The sequence below is a fragment of the Cetorhinus maximus genome, chromosome 16 (genome assembly GCF_964194155.1).
Source record: "Cetorhinus maximus chromosome 16, sCetMax3.hap1.1, whole genome shotgun sequence".
Classification (NCBI taxonomy): domain Eukaryota; kingdom Metazoa; phylum Chordata; class Chondrichthyes; order Lamniformes; family Cetorhinidae; genus Cetorhinus; species Cetorhinus maximus.
The window spans coordinates 83,302,728-83,316,550 of NC_135894.1; the positions used below are offsets into that span (position 1 = coordinate 83,302,728).

Below are 13,823 nucleotides of genomic sequence, written 5' to 3' on the forward strand. Positions count from 1 at the left end.
GGTAAGGTGAGAGTGACTGCACTTGACATCAAGGCCCATTTGACCAAGTGTGGCATCAAGGAGCCCTGGCAAAACTGGAGTCAATGGGAATCAGGGGGAAAACTCTCTGCTGGTTGGGGTCATACCTGGCACAAAGGAAGATGTTAGAGGTCAGTCATCTCAGCTCCAGGACATCACTGCAGGAGTTCCTTAGGATAGTGTCCTCTGCCCAACTATCTTCAGCTGCTTCATCAATGACCTTCCTTCCATCATAAAGTCAGAAATGGTGATGTTCACTGATGATTGCACAATGTTCAGCACCATTTGCGACTCCTCAGATACTGAAGCAGTCCATGTCCAAATGCAGCAAGACCTGGACAATATCCAGGCTTGGGCTGACAAGTGGCAAATAACATTCGTGCCACACAAGTGCCAGGCAATGACCATCTCCAACAAGAGAGAATCTAGCCATCGCTCCTTGGCATTCAATGGCATTACCATCGCTGAATGCCCCACTATCAACGTTCTGGGGGTTACCATTGACCAGAAACTGAACTGGAGTAGCCATATAAATACAATACTCAATAAATACAATACTGGCTACAAGAGCAGGTCAGAGGCTAGGAATCGTGCGATGAGTAATTCACCTCTTAACTCCCCAAAGCCTGTCCACCATCTACAAGGCACAAGTCGGGAGTGTGATGGAATACTCCCCACTTGCCTGGATAAGTGCAGCTCCCACAACACGCAAGAAGCTTGATGCCACCCAGGACAAAGCAGCCGCTTGATTGGCACCACATCCACAAACATTCACTCCCTCCACCACAGACACACAGTGGCAGCAGTGTGTACCATCTACAAGATGCACTGCAGGAATTCACCAAGGCTCCATCGACAGCACCTTTCAAACCCACTACTGCTACCATCTAGAAGGACAAGGGCAGCAGATAGATGGGAACACCACCACCTGGAAGTCCCCTCCAAGTCACTCACCATCCTGACTTGGAAATATATCGCCGTTCCTTCTCTGTCGCTGGGTCAAAATCCTGAAACTCCCTCCCTATCAGCACTGTGGGTGTACCTACACCACATGGACTGCAGCAGTTCAAGAAGGCAGCTCACCACCACCTTCTCAAGGGCAATTAGGGATGGGCAATAAATGCTGGCCCAGCCAGTGAAGCCCACAGCCCATGAATTAATTTTAAAAAAAGATGAAACTAGCTATGGAAAATGACAAAGCACTTTTATTCACACAAGCCTTGGATTTACATTTAACTTGAACACAGATTTACTGCTTACCGTCAAAGTTCAGCATGTATTGTTGTCTTTAGGCGGTAAGAGTTTGGTTGACAAGAAAAGAATTACTTGGAAGTTATATAGATTACTCACTCATCCTTCATCAGAGAAATTGAAAGCTCTGCTGCGGGATGCTGGAGTAGTTGATGGGGAATTTTTTTTTTGTTCATTCATGGGATGTAACACAGTGGAGGTGGACCTATGGCAAAAGGATCGCAGGTTTTTTTGTTACACTTTGTGGATATGGTGACTACATTTAGCCTATATATCTGTGACAAATGGAAGCATGGGTTGGTACTGAACTAGGAATGCCAACAGAGTTTTTGATGGATAATAGAGGATAATTCGTAAATGATGAATTCTGGAACATGTATGAGAATTTGAATATTATAGTCATGCACACTGTGGCTGAGAGCCCACTCAGCAGTGGTTTACGCGAGAGGAATCATGTAGTAAATGATGAGATGTTACGTAAGATACTAGCCGACCAACCGGCTTGCAAGTTGCAAATGGTGCTTGCATGGGCAGTACATGCTAAAAGTTCTTTGCAAATGGTTCAGGGGTAGAGCCCCTACCATCTGGCATAAGGAAGTAATCTGAAGTTGCCTTCGATGTTCTCGGATACTCCCTCTGCTCTTGAAGGAATGAATTATGAATTTTCAGATGCTGATAATGTGATAGGGGACAACAAAGCACCATATGCATCGCATGCTTGTGCATTTTGCAGTGAATAACCGAAAGGGCAAGATATGAAAGATCAGGAGTTAGATACTGGTAGAAAAGTAGATTGTGATGAACTGGAAAGGGCATTTTTTTTTCTAGAAGTCAGCTGCCCAAACTGGATTTTTGAGTATTGTACCACCCAGATGGATCAAATAACTGGAAGGATGTGACAAAATGGGACTGGCAAGGAAATCTACTAGAAAATAAAAGTATTGGTTGAACATCCAGGATGATGGACAGTGAAGGCCATGGACTGGGAGAATGGAATACGAGAACGGAAAATAAGGAAGCCTAGCTCGAGTTATAGTAATGGGTTGGGTGATGAATCCCAGGTGAGGAAGTGTTCACATACAGTGGAAAGGGCCTCAAGACAGGTTATGCAGGGGATCTAACAGCAGCCCAGAAAGACTTCAACAGATGAGTAGAGGTTGCAGTCTGACTAGATGACACAGTAGAATGGAGAATACAGAACCATCATGACAAAATCATAGAAACAGAAGTCCCCATGATCAAGAGGTTTCCGTAACAGCCAACAAATTAGGGGATAAAGCTGCAGGGAAGGGTAAACAGAGGGTGAGCCAGTTGGAGGGAGTTTGACTTGTGTTCTGAGGTCCCAGATAGGGGTCAGCCAGCATTCTTGCATAGGTGGATCTGCATGGAAAAGGTTCTACCAGATGGAACTTATAAGGCCAAGGCTAGGTTAGTAGCCTGGGGTTTTGAAGAATGCTTAGCAGATAGGGAGGTCAGAGTGGACGCACCCACAGCAGGCAAGGAAATTTTGAAATGTTTTTGGCCCTTTAGGCAACATTTTCTTGGGAGTGTAAGTCAATAGGCATAAAAAGCTGCATTTCCGCAATGGTATCCCCTCCAGAGGGAAGTGTTAGTCAAACCTCCTAAGGCAGCCCCAAATGTAGAAGGAAGACTTTGGAACTTAAATAAGTGTGTCTGTAATTTAAATGATGCTTCCAGAGTATGGTAATGTTCAGTTATATTGGTGTTGTTAAAGTTGGGTTGTCTCCAACTGAAGGCAGATCCTGCCATGTTTTATTGGTACCATGGCACGAGACTCTCAGGTAGCTCTATGGTGCATGTTGGTAACTTCCTCTGGGGTGATTTAAAACAATGCTATTGACAGGATTAGAACAGAATTTAAGGTTAGGAGTCAGGCTTCTGGAGCCTTTAAATATATTGGGTTGGAAATAGAACATTTAGAAAGTGTTAACCCTGTCCCAGTCAATTGGGCTAGGTCCTCACAAAAAGATGCAGATGCTTCCAAAGATAAAATGGAGCAACTGCAAAGTCTATTTGGACAATTGAACTGGCTGGTCACACAGACAAGGCCAGATGTAAATCTTAATGTCTTTACTATAGTGAAACATCCCAAGGTCCAGGACATTTTATGGGTGAGCAAAACATTAAAAAAATTAAAGGTGGAAAAATGTGTGCTGAAATTTTCATCTTTGGGTGACCCTAAGAATATAAAATTGATTGTGTTTAGTGACACTTCTCATGCAGACATGTGTGATTGATTTTCAAGTGCAGCAAGTTTTATAATATTTTTAACAGGGGAATGTGGGGAATGTTGCCCCAGGCCAGGGGTGAAAGTAAGTCGGTACAGTCCGGTACAGAGTAACCGGTAAGAAAGTGGCCGAGAAAATGGGAATGAAGAGATGGGGGGGAGGTAGAATGACGAGCGGCAGCTGGAGAGAAGTAATCTTCCAGTCGTAGTTAAGAAATCGAGTGGTTGACTCCTCGAATTGTGGTTAAGGTATTGAATGAGTGGGGAGAATGGAAATGAGAATGGAAGTCACTTGGTTGTGGTTAATTATGTTTTAGTGTGGCTGTGTGAGGGTGACAGTTTCTCTCGATTTCTGTATCGATGTATCGCGTCTTTTAAACATAATGACCGCTATTAAAATAGATCAATTAACTGATCTTGTGGAGGATTAGTTCAGGCAGAATGCTTTGGATTTTTTTCATTCTTTGAGCAAATAATGGGCATTTCTCTCCATGCTTCTTGTACAGCCGCAATTTGAAATGCAGCATGTTTCTTTGGTGCGTTTTCATCTCTTCATTTGTAATATGAACAAGCGCCGAACTCATTCACTATAGCTTATTGCGATGGTTTGACAACTTCTACCACCAACATTACCTGATCCCAGAGACTTCAATGGTTGGCTGATTGTTGTGTCCATAAGATTGATAAGTAATATTTTCAAAAGTGCAGTGCCATCTTTTAAAGCTGACCCATTGTAAATCAGAATATTCCCAATGCAGTGGGGAATCGTGACGTTTTCTCATAGAAACATAGAAAAACAGAAGCAGGGGTAGGTCATTCGGCCCTTGGAGCCTGCTCCGCCATTCAATATGATCATGGCTGATCTTTTATCTCAATGCCAAACTCCCTTTCTCTCCCCATACCCCTTGACGCCATTAGAATCGAGAAATCTATCTATTTCCTTCTTAACTATATTCAGTGACTTGGCTTCCACAGCTTTCTGTGGTAGAGAATTCCATAGGTTCATCACCCTCTGAGTGAAGATGTTTCTCCTCAACTCAGTACTAAATGGTCTACCCTGTATCCTGAGATGGTGACCCCCCCACCCCCACCCTCACCCTCCCTTGTTCTAGATCCCCCAGCCAGAGAAAACATCATCTCTGCATCCAGTCTGTCCAGCCCTGTCAGAATTTTATAGGTTTCAATGAGATCCCCTCTCAATCTTCTAAACTCCAGTGAATTAAGGTCTAATCAGCCCAATCTCTCCTCATATGACAATCCTGCCATCCCAGGAATCAGTCTGGTGAACCTTCGCTGCACTCCCTCTATGGCAAGTATATCCTTTCTTAAGTAAGGAGATGAAAACTGCACACAATACTCCAGGTGTGGTCTCACCAAGGCCCTGTACAGCTGCAGTAAGACATCCTTGCCTCTGTACTCAAGTCCTCTGACAATGAAACTCTTTCGAGTTATCAACAGTCACAGATTGCAACTCTTTCGAGTACAATCACAGTTCTTGGTTTCCGGGAGTGGGACATGAACACACAACCCTCTGATTCAAAGGCGAGGGTGCTATGAACTGAGCCAGAGCTGACACCTCCCAAATGAAGGCCAACATACCATTTGCCTTCTTAACTGCTTGCTGCACCTGCATGCTTGCTTTCAGTGATTGGTGCACAAGGACACCCAGGTCCCTTTGTACATCAACATTTCCCATCTATCACCATTTAAATAATACTCTGCCATTCTGTTTTTCCTACCAAAGTGGATAACTTCACACTTATCCACATTATACTGCATCTGCCATGTATTTGCCCACTCACTCAACCTGTCTAAATCGCCTTGAAGCCTCTTAACATCCTCCTCACCACTCACATTCCCACCTAGTTTTGTGTCGTCAGCAAACTTGGAACTATTACATTTGGTTCCCTCATCCAAATCATTGATATATATTGTGAATAGCTGGGGCCCAAGCATTGATCCCTGCGGTACCCTACTAGTCACTGCCTGCCATTCCGAAAAAGACCAATTTATTCCTACTCTGTTTCCTGTCTGCTAACCAATTCTCAATCCATGCCAATATATTACCCCCAATCCCATGTGTTTCAATTTTGCACACTAACCTCTTATGTGGGACTTTATCAAAAGCTTTCTGAAAATACAAATACACCACATCCATTGGTTCTCCCTTATCTATTCTGCTAGTTACATCCCCAAAAAATTCCAGTAGGTTTGTCAAACATGATTTCCCTTTCATATATCGATGTTGACCTCGTCTATTCCTTTTGATATTTTCTAAGTGTCCTGTTATCACATCCTTTAGAATGGACACTAGCATTTTTCCTACCACTAATGTTAGACTAACTGGTCTGTAATTCCCTGTTTTATCCCTCCATCCTTTTTTTAAATAGTGGGGTTACATTTGCCACCCTCCAATCCGCCAAGAATGTTCCAGAATCTACAGAATTTTGGAAGATGACAACCTACGCATCCACTATTTCCATGGCCACCTCCTTTAGTATCCTGGGATGTAGATTATCAGGCCCTGGGGATTTATCAGCTTTCACTCCCAGTAATTTCTCCAGCACTTTTTTTTTAAGTAATACTAATTTCCTTCAATTCCTCCTTGTCACTAGAACTTTGGTTCCCTAGTATTTCTGGGAAGTTATTTGTGTCTTCCTCCATAAAGACAGAACTAAAGTAGTTGTTTAATTGCTTTGCCATTTCATTGTTCTCTATTATAAATTCCCCTGTTTTGGACTGTAAGGGACCTACATTTGTCTTCACTAATCTTTTTCTTTTTACATACTTATAGAAGCTTTTACTTCTTAGTACACTTAGAAGTCCACTTCTATGTTCCTTGCAAGTTTACCCTCATACTCTATTTTTCCCCTCTTAATCAATCTCTTGGTCCTCCTTTGCTGAATTCTAAACTGCTCCCAATACTCAGGCTTGCTATTTTTTCTAGCAACTTTATCTGACTCCTCTTTGGATCTAATACTATCCTTAATTTCTTTTGTTAGCCATGGTTGGGCCACTTTTCCTGTTGTGATTTTTGCGTCAGAATAGAATATATAATTGTTACATTAGTCTTTCCTGGCAGTAGATGGCTTGTGGTGAACCATCCTGGTTGTCAAAGGTTCAGGGAATGAGCCTGTGCTGTTTGTGGAGCATTGGCTGCATCAATCTGTCCAGTCCTTTGATGCCAGTTGTGATACAAATTCTTTATTTTGTTCAAACATGCCTTGGGGGCAATGGATTGATAATCAAAATGCTTTGAACACAGAAACCACATATTTAATTTAAAAGGGCAGTTACTGCTCAAATAAATGACCGTCAATGCATTAAGTTATAATTAGTCAAACTCGGGATTCCTTGTACGACCGCACCAGTAAGAAATAAGTTACCCTCACCCCTGTGCTTGGGAAGCCAAGAAAATAAGGAGAATAGTAAAAAGTACCTTGGCTTCTGAAGCCCTTGGACTTGTCGAGGCAGTTGACCTGGCATTCTTTTTATCGAAGATATTAGGGGGAATTTTATGCCAAAGAAAATGTACCAATAGAATATTGTATAGACAATCACTCCCTTTGGGATTACATGCACTTCACAAAGTGTGTAAATGAAAAAAGATTAAAAATTGACATTGTAAATCTAAAGCAAATGGTGGAGAAAAAGGAAATCTCCAAACTCAAACAGGCAAATGCAAGCCATCAGTCCAGATTGTTTTACCAAAAGGAACGCTTCTAGTAAGAAATTATTGGGAGTATTAGAAAAATGACAACTCATGTGTGATTTATCTCTCCTTCATCAGTTCCTTCTGTCTGAAAAGAAAAATGCACTTGTTATTTTTTTTAAATAGAAGGGAATCTATTCATGTTGGAATCCTGTTACAGTGAAGTGCACGCTTAGTTTGTAAGTGGGAGCAGCTGTTACTACTTGGGAAAAGATTAGGGAATTATATAAGAGCTGGTTTACACTAGGGGGACAGGGGAGTCTGTGGTTGTGTTCTGTGGTTTTGTGAATAAACTGGTGTTAAGGAAATGAGTGGCTCTAGATTTGTCCTTTACTCAAAGTATGAACACTCTTTGCTTCTTTTATTTGCTTTTTCATTTCCTCTCTGGACCTTCTACGTTAAGCATGGTTCTCAGTTGTATTATCCACCTGAAATCTGTCTAAGAAGACCTTTTCACCTTCATCTTAAAGCTCTATCTTTTTCAACCATGTTAAAAAGAGTCAAGCAGCTTTTTCTCAAAATAAAGTCTCAGTTGCAAATTTTCTTTTGAAGTTGAACAGTGATACTTTTTAATTCTCTTCTGCAACCAATGAACGTCATAGGATATTGACTGTTACATTGATGAAATTCCAAGTTGCCAGACACACTTTTAATTTGCACAGGCCATTCAACTGAGCTATGGTGCCATCCTTGCTGGGAATGGCTTGCAGTTTTCCTGTTGGCATTGCAAGCTCAGGAAAAAAAACAGGAAATGTTGTAATTTTCAATGAGGGAAACAAACATAAAATTAACCTAATGACTGGGTGCAACAGGTTGAAGTTGGAATGGGAACATACCCTTTAGAATATGTAACAGTGTATTCACAAACACACACACACACACGCAGACTGTTTACTGTAACTATGTACACACAAACATCAACTTGGTATTAAATGTAACAGTGCACACAAACCCACACACTAGTTGGGTGTCTAGCTATGGCTCAGTTGGATGCTCTCTCCCCTCTGGGTCAAAGGGCTCTGGATATAAATTCCACTCCAGGAGTTGTGCACAAACATCAAGGCTGACAATCCCCTGCAGTACTGAAGGAGTGCTTCCCTGTCAAACAGCCGTCCTCCAAGTCAGGTTTTAAACTGAGGCCCAATCTGCCTGCTCAGCTGGATGTAAAAGATCCCATTTCCAAGGAAACACAGGAGAGTTATCCTTGGTGTCCTGGCCAATATTTATCCCTCAACCAACATCACAAAACTGAATTATCTGATCATTATGACATTGCTGTTTGTGGGATTTGCTGTGTGCAAATTAGCTGCTGAGTTTCCTACATTACAACAGTGACTACAGGTCAAAAGTACTTCATTGGCTGTAAAGTGCTTTGAGAAGTCTGGCAGTTGTCAAACATGCAATAAAAATGCAATCATTTTCTTTTTTTCCTTCTTTAATATAACAATGTACAGACGCACACTAACTGGGTGTTTAAAGTGACGGTGCACTGAAACAATAACTGGGTTTCAGTGCATCTGTACAGAAACACTAATTGCATATTTAATGTAACTGTGTACAGGCACACTAACTGGATGTTTAATGTAACTGTGTACAGTCACATTAACTGGGTATTTAATGTAACTGTGTACAGACACACTAACTGGGTGTTTAATGTAACTGTGTACAGACACACTAACTGGGTGTTTAATGTAACTGTGTACAGACACACTAACTGGGTGTTTAATATAACTCTACATGCACACTAACTGAGTGGTAAATGTAACTATGTAAAACACTAACTGGGTGTTTAATGTAACAGTACAGACACAATAACTGAGTGTTTAATGTAACTGTACAGACATACTAACTGGATGCTTAATGTAACTCTGTACAGACAGACTAACTAGATGTTTAATGTAACTGTGTACAGAAACATTAACTGGATGTTTAATGTAACTCTTTCTACAGACACACTAACTGGATGCTTAATATAACTCTGTACAGACACACTAACTAGGTGTTTAATATAACTCTGTACAGACACACGAACTGGGTGTTTAATGTAACAGTACAGACACAATAACTGGGTGTTTAATGTAGCTGTACAGACATACTAACTGGATGCTTAATGTAACTCTGTACAGACAGACTAACTAGATGTTTAATGTAACTGTGTACAGACACACTAACTGGCTGTTTAATGTAACTGTACAGACACACGAACTGGATGCTTAATGTAATTCTGTACAGATAGACTAACTGGATGTTTAATGTAACTGCGTACAGACACACTAACTAGATGTTTAATGTAACTGTACAGACAGTGACTGGGTGTTTAATGTAACTTTGCAGACACAGTAACTGGATGTTTAATGTAACTGTGTACAGACACACTGGCTGTTTAATGTAACTGTGTACAGACACACTGGCTGTTTAATGTAACTGTGGGCAGACACACTAACTGGGTGTTTAATGTAACTGTGTACAGGCACACTAACTGGATTTTTGATGTAACTGTACAGACACACTAACTGGATGTTTACTGGAGCTGTATACAGATACACTACCTGGATGTTTAATGTAACTGTGTGCAGATGCACTAACTGGGTGTTCAATGTAACTGTACAGACACACTAACTGGGTGTTTAATGTAACTGTACAGACATACTAACTGGATGCTTAATGTAACTCTGTACAGACACACAAACCAGATATTTAATGTAACAGTGTACAGACACACTGAGTGTTTAATGTAACTCTGTGCAGGCACACCAACTGGGTGTTAAATGTAACTGTGTACAGACACACTAACTGGGTGTTTAATGTAACTATTTGTACAGACACACTAACTGGATGCATAATTTAACTCTGTACAGACTAGTTTAATTGAGCTGTGTACAGACACACTACCTGGATGTTTAATGTAACTGTGTACAGACACACCAACTGGGTGTTTAGTATAACTGTAGAGAACACTAACTGGATGCTTAATGTAACTCTGTACAGATGTACTAACTGGGTGTTTAACGTAAATACGTAAAACACTAACTGCGTGTTTAATGTAACAATGTACAGGCACACTAACTGGATGTTTAATGGAGCTGTTTACAGATACACTAACTAGGTGTTTAATATAACTGTGTACAGACACACCAACCAGGTGTTAAATGGAAATGTGTACAGATACACTAACTGGATGCTTAATGTAACTCTGTACAGACACACCAACTGGATGCTTAATGTAACTCTGTACAGACACACTAACTGGGTGTTTAATGCAACAGTGTAAAGACACACTAACTGGGTGTTTAATGCAACAGTACAGACACACTAACTGGGTGTTTAATATAGCTGTGTACAGACACACCAACTGGATGTTTAATGGAGCTGTGTACAGATACACTAACTAGGTGTTTAAGGTAGCTGTACAGACACACCAACCAGATGCTTAATGTAACTCTGTACAGACACACTAACTGGGTGTTTAATGTAACAGTGTAAAGACACACTAACTGGGTGTTTAATGTAACAGTGTAAAGACACACTAACTGGGTGTTTAATGTATCTGTTTGTACAGGCACACTAACTGGATGCTTAATGTAACTCTATACAGACACACTAACTAAATGTTTAATGTAACTGTACAAAGACACTAACTGGGTGTTTAATGTAACTATGTACAGACACACTAACTGGGTGTTTAGTATAACTGTGCACACACACAATCTAGAAGTGTTTGATGGTGCTCTATGTGTTCGGAATGAAAAATAAATTTTCATTCCAGTCATCAAAGCCTCACGAGTGGCTTTAAATCCAGTTTCAATTAGCGAATAGGTTTAAGCACCAGTGACCGTACAGTTTATATCAGAGTCCCTTCGGGATATATACATCGTGATTTTCTTTGTTATAATTAAGGACGGAAACTAAATATTAGAATACATATTTTAAAAAGGTAGCAAGTTAATTAACTTTCTGGGCATAACAGAAGATGGAGTATACCTTCACAAACAAGGAGACCTCATGCTCTGGTTGATCCAGTGTGTTACGGTAGAGATTGAACAGTCCGCTGCTGCTGTCCTGGTCTCCCTCTCCTTCCTTCATCTCCGGCGTGCAGTCCTGGGATTTATCCGTTTGCTGGGAGTTCTTTGTGGTTTCCCCGCATTCCTCCTCTCCCGAGTAGCTTGGGGCGATCGCCAGCTCTCCACCCTCCTCTCTGTGTGTCCTCCCACCGTCACCCACCTGCCCCGCCATCGCCCCTCACTCCAAGTGCAGGAGGAGGAGAGAATTCAACCAGTGGTCTGTAGCTCACTTGAACTGCTGGCTACCTCTCCAGAAAGGATGGATTAGCGGTTGACAAAATACACTGCGCATGCTTCTCAAATCCTTTCCTGAAGGTTTAATACCAGGGACACAATTAAGATTAGAACAAGGAGCAGGAGAGAGAGAAACGTTACAGCAGATTGGGATGGGCATGCAAGACGAAAGAGCTTCGTTTGGATTACTACAATCAGAAGGAAAAACCAGTAAAACGTATCGAATGGCTGTTACTGGTCCGAACTGGCCCTTCAAATGGAACTCCAGTTCAGACCAGTACCAGTCACTTCCAAGTTTCACTGGCTTGTCCTTCAGTTCTGTGTTATTAACACAATCTTAGCTGTGGCTCGCTGGTAGAATTCGCAATTCTGAGCCAAATGTTTGTGGGTTTAAGTCCTGCTCCAGTGACTTGAGATCCAGGCTGTCAGTCCAGTGCAGAACTGAAGGAGTGCTGCATTGTTGGAGGTGCTGCCTCTTTGATGGGATGCTGAACCAAAGCACTGCTTGCCTCTTAAGAGGACAGTAAAAATCCCATGACACTATTTTGAAGACGAACAGATGGGAGTCCTCCCTGGTCAAGTTGCTGGAGTTTTGTTTTTGAAGAGGGAACAGAGATGAGGGCAATGCTGTTGATGTGCTGTACCTGGACTTCCAAAAGGCAGCTGATACAGTGCCACACAATTGTGAGCAAAGTCGTAGCTCATGGAATAAAAGGGACAGTAGCAACATGGGCACAAAATTGGCTGAGTGACAGGAAACAGAGAGTAGTGATTAATGGATGATTTTCAGGCTGGAGGAAGGTTTGTAGTGGAGTCCCCCCAGAGGTTGGTATTGGGACCCGTGCTTTTTCTGATATATATTAATGAACTAGACCTTGGTGTACAGGGCACAGTTTCAAAATTTGCAGAGGATATGAAACTTGGAAGCATTGTCAATTGTGAGGAGGATAGTGGAGGACTTCAGAAGGACATAGTCAAGTTGGTGGAATGGGAGGACACGTGGCAGATGAAGTTCAATGAGGAGAAAAGTGAAGTGATTCATTTTGGTAGGAAGAACATCGAAAGATAATACAAAAGAAAGGGTACAACTCTAAAGGGGCTACAGGAGCAGAGGATCCTGGGTGTATATTACATAATTCATTGAAGGTGGTAGGACAGGTTGAGAGTGTGGTTTAAAGCATACGGTATCCTAGACTTTATTAATAGGGGCATAGAGTGAACAAGGAGGTTATGTTGAATTTGTATAAGACACTAGTTCAGCCTCAGCTGGAGTATTGTGTCCAATTCTGGGCACCGCACTTAAGGAAAAATAGGAAGGCATTGGAGAGAGTACAGAAAAGTATCACAAGAATGATTCCAGGGATGTGGAATTTCAGTTATGAAGATAGATTGGAGAAGTTGAGACTGTTTTCCTCAGAGAAGATAAGGTTGAGATGAGATTTGATCGAGGTATTCAATTCATGAGGGGTATGAACAGAAGAGACAGGGAAAAAATTTTCCCATTGATGGAAGGATCAAGAACAAGAAGACACAGATTTAAGGTAATTGGCAAAAGTGACATGAGGAAAAATATTTGGACACAGCGAGTGGTTAAGGTCTGGAGTGCATTGCCTGAGAGTGTGGTGGAGGTAGGTTCAACTGAGGCATTCAAAGGGGAATTAGATTGTTATCTGAAAAGAAAGAATCTGTAGGGCTACAGAGCGAAGGCAGGGGAATGGCACTAAGTAAATTGCGCATTCAGAGAGCCAATGTAGACACAATGGGCTGAATGACCTCCTTCTGTGCTGTAACAATTCTGTTTCTGGTGACCTGGCTGATTTTTATCCCTCAACAACATTAATAAAATAAAACAGATTATCCGGTCAGTATAAATTTGCTGTTTGTGGGAGCATGCAGATTGACTGCCACGTTTCCTACATTACAACAGCAAATGCATTTCAAAAGTACTTCATTAATGTCCTAAGATTGTGAAAGAAACTACATAAATGATCAGAAATCCCATATTTTCTCTTTTCATGAAAATTTGTTAAAAATCTTAATATGTTTACTTTGAAATTTTCCACTCCTCAACTCTCTAGTCAGACACATGCACAGACTGTAGAATGCATTCTATTTACTTACCAATAGTTTATCTGTCAACCCAAAGAGCTGGAGGTCACAGTGATTGGTGGATATAAATTGTGGCATACAATTAATTCTGCAGTATTTGGAGATGTCTATTTTCCCTACTCTAGGCAGATGGGTTTAGTTATTATGTTATTATTTCCCAGTATGGGCATATCCTTATACTTTACATACT

General features: G+C 41.3%; 1 protein-coding gene across 1 annotated transcript in view; it reads right to left on the reverse strand.

The window, feature by feature from the left end:
* Window positions 1-11,520, reverse strand: part of LOC144691987 (chloride intracellular channel protein 4) — a 74,651-nt gene extending 63,131 nt beyond the window's left edge. Inside the window, exon 1 of the mRNA XM_078560552.1 lies at window positions 11,211-11,520. Coding sequence (XP_078416678.1) covers window positions 11,211-11,462 — 252 coding nt within the window. The 5' untranslated portion in view covers window positions 11,463-11,520. The remainder of the gene's footprint in view (window positions 1-11,210) is intronic.
* Window positions 11,521-13,823: the final 2,303 nt, after the last annotated feature.